The 1280-nt window shown below is 29.6% G+C and overlaps 1 protein-coding gene across 3 annotated transcripts in view; it reads left to right on the top strand.

Annotated features, from left to right (window-relative positions):
- LOC104816110 (peroxisomal membrane protein 11A) overlaps positions 1-999 on the top strand; it is a 2103-nt gene extending 1104 nt beyond the window's left edge. Inside the window, exons 2-3 of one of the 3 annotated variants that reach the window (XM_010544781.2) lie at positions 1-240; positions 758-999. In XM_010544781.2, coding sequence (XP_010543083.1) covers positions 1-206 — 206 coding nt within the window. In that variant the 3' untranslated portion in view covers positions 207-240; positions 758-999. Of the gene's footprint in view, positions 525-757 lie in introns of those variants that run through there. The other 2 variants (XM_010544783.2, XM_010544780.2) reach the window with 2 other exon arrangements.
- Positions 1000-1280: the final 281 nt, after the last annotated feature.

Genomic DNA, 1280 nt, shown 5'->3' with positions numbered 1-1280 from the left:
GTAGGGCAGAAGAGGAGAAGATGAAGAAGGTGAGGGAGAAGAAGACGATGAAGGCTTTATCGATTCTGCAAGATCTGGCAGATGCGTTAATGGCGATAGCAGATATTCGTGATGGTAAAGGAAGGTTATCGGCTCCAATGGTGATTTCATCTGCGGGTATGCTATCCGCCATTATCAGCACGCATAAGAATTGGGTCTCTTGTTGAAGATGGATCAGAGCTGGCGTTGCAGATTAACAAGGTACATGATTGATTTCTGCCGGAAAATTCACTGGAAAAACACAGATTATCGAAAAAGCTAGAAGATTAATAATTTCATACGGTTTAATAATAATAATTGAAAAGGGAACTACGAGAGCTGATATTGTGAATCTAAAATGTTGCAGTCTGGTTCTTGATGGTGGTGTTGACAATAATTGATTGGTTCAATCACAGTTAGGAAAATTTTCAATTTTCAAGACATCTTAAATAATGTGGTTGATTTTTGTCACATTGTAAATAAGAAAAGGCTGAATTTTCAAGATATACTAGGTTTTAACCCTGCGCGTATCGCGCTGACTATGAATATGTATAATTTTTTTTATAAAAAATTTATTATTTTTAAAATTAAATATATTATATTTCATATTTCAATTTATAATTTATATCTTAAATCAAAATGATAAATAGTTTTTAAAAATATTGAGATAATGTTATTCTTTATTTTCAAAAAATAATCGTGAATAACTTCTATATTTGTGTTTTTATTTGTAACTTAGGTAGCTCAATCGGTGAAATGGGATGCAAAATGTTTATTTCGTTCCGAATTCGAGTCTTAAGTTGAGGAGAGGAGCACATATTGTAATGATATATGGCTTGCTTCCGGTCCCGTGATTAGTCTGGACCTCGGTCTCGAGTACCCAAAAGAAATTAAGGGTTGGAGTAATATTTTTAGAATGAAAATTTTCAAAAAAAAAAAACTGAACTATTAATTTTTTTTAACGTTTAAAAATGAGAATAAAAAATTTTCATATTGTTAAATCAAAGTGATGTTTTTTTAAAAGTGTTAAGATAACAGGATGAAACATTTTTTCAAAAGAGATTTGACACAACTTTTGTGTTTATATAACAAATATATTCACCCGTATATATCACATAAATTAAAAATAAATATAGATTTAAAATAATTTTATAACATATCTTTTCTTTTATAGTGATTACGAATCTACAACACACCTATCTAGATATCAAGTACTAATGATTGGTAAGAAATAACTCTTTTTGTATTAATTTCTCTTAATT

This window comes from Tarenaya hassleriana, unplaced genomic scaffold (genome assembly GCF_000463585.1).
Source record: "Tarenaya hassleriana unplaced genomic scaffold, ASM46358v1 Cleome240, whole genome shotgun sequence".
NCBI lineage: Eukaryota > Viridiplantae > Streptophyta > Magnoliopsida > Brassicales > Cleomaceae > Tarenaya > Tarenaya hassleriana.
This window is presented reverse-complemented; position numbering and strand designations above follow the sequence as displayed.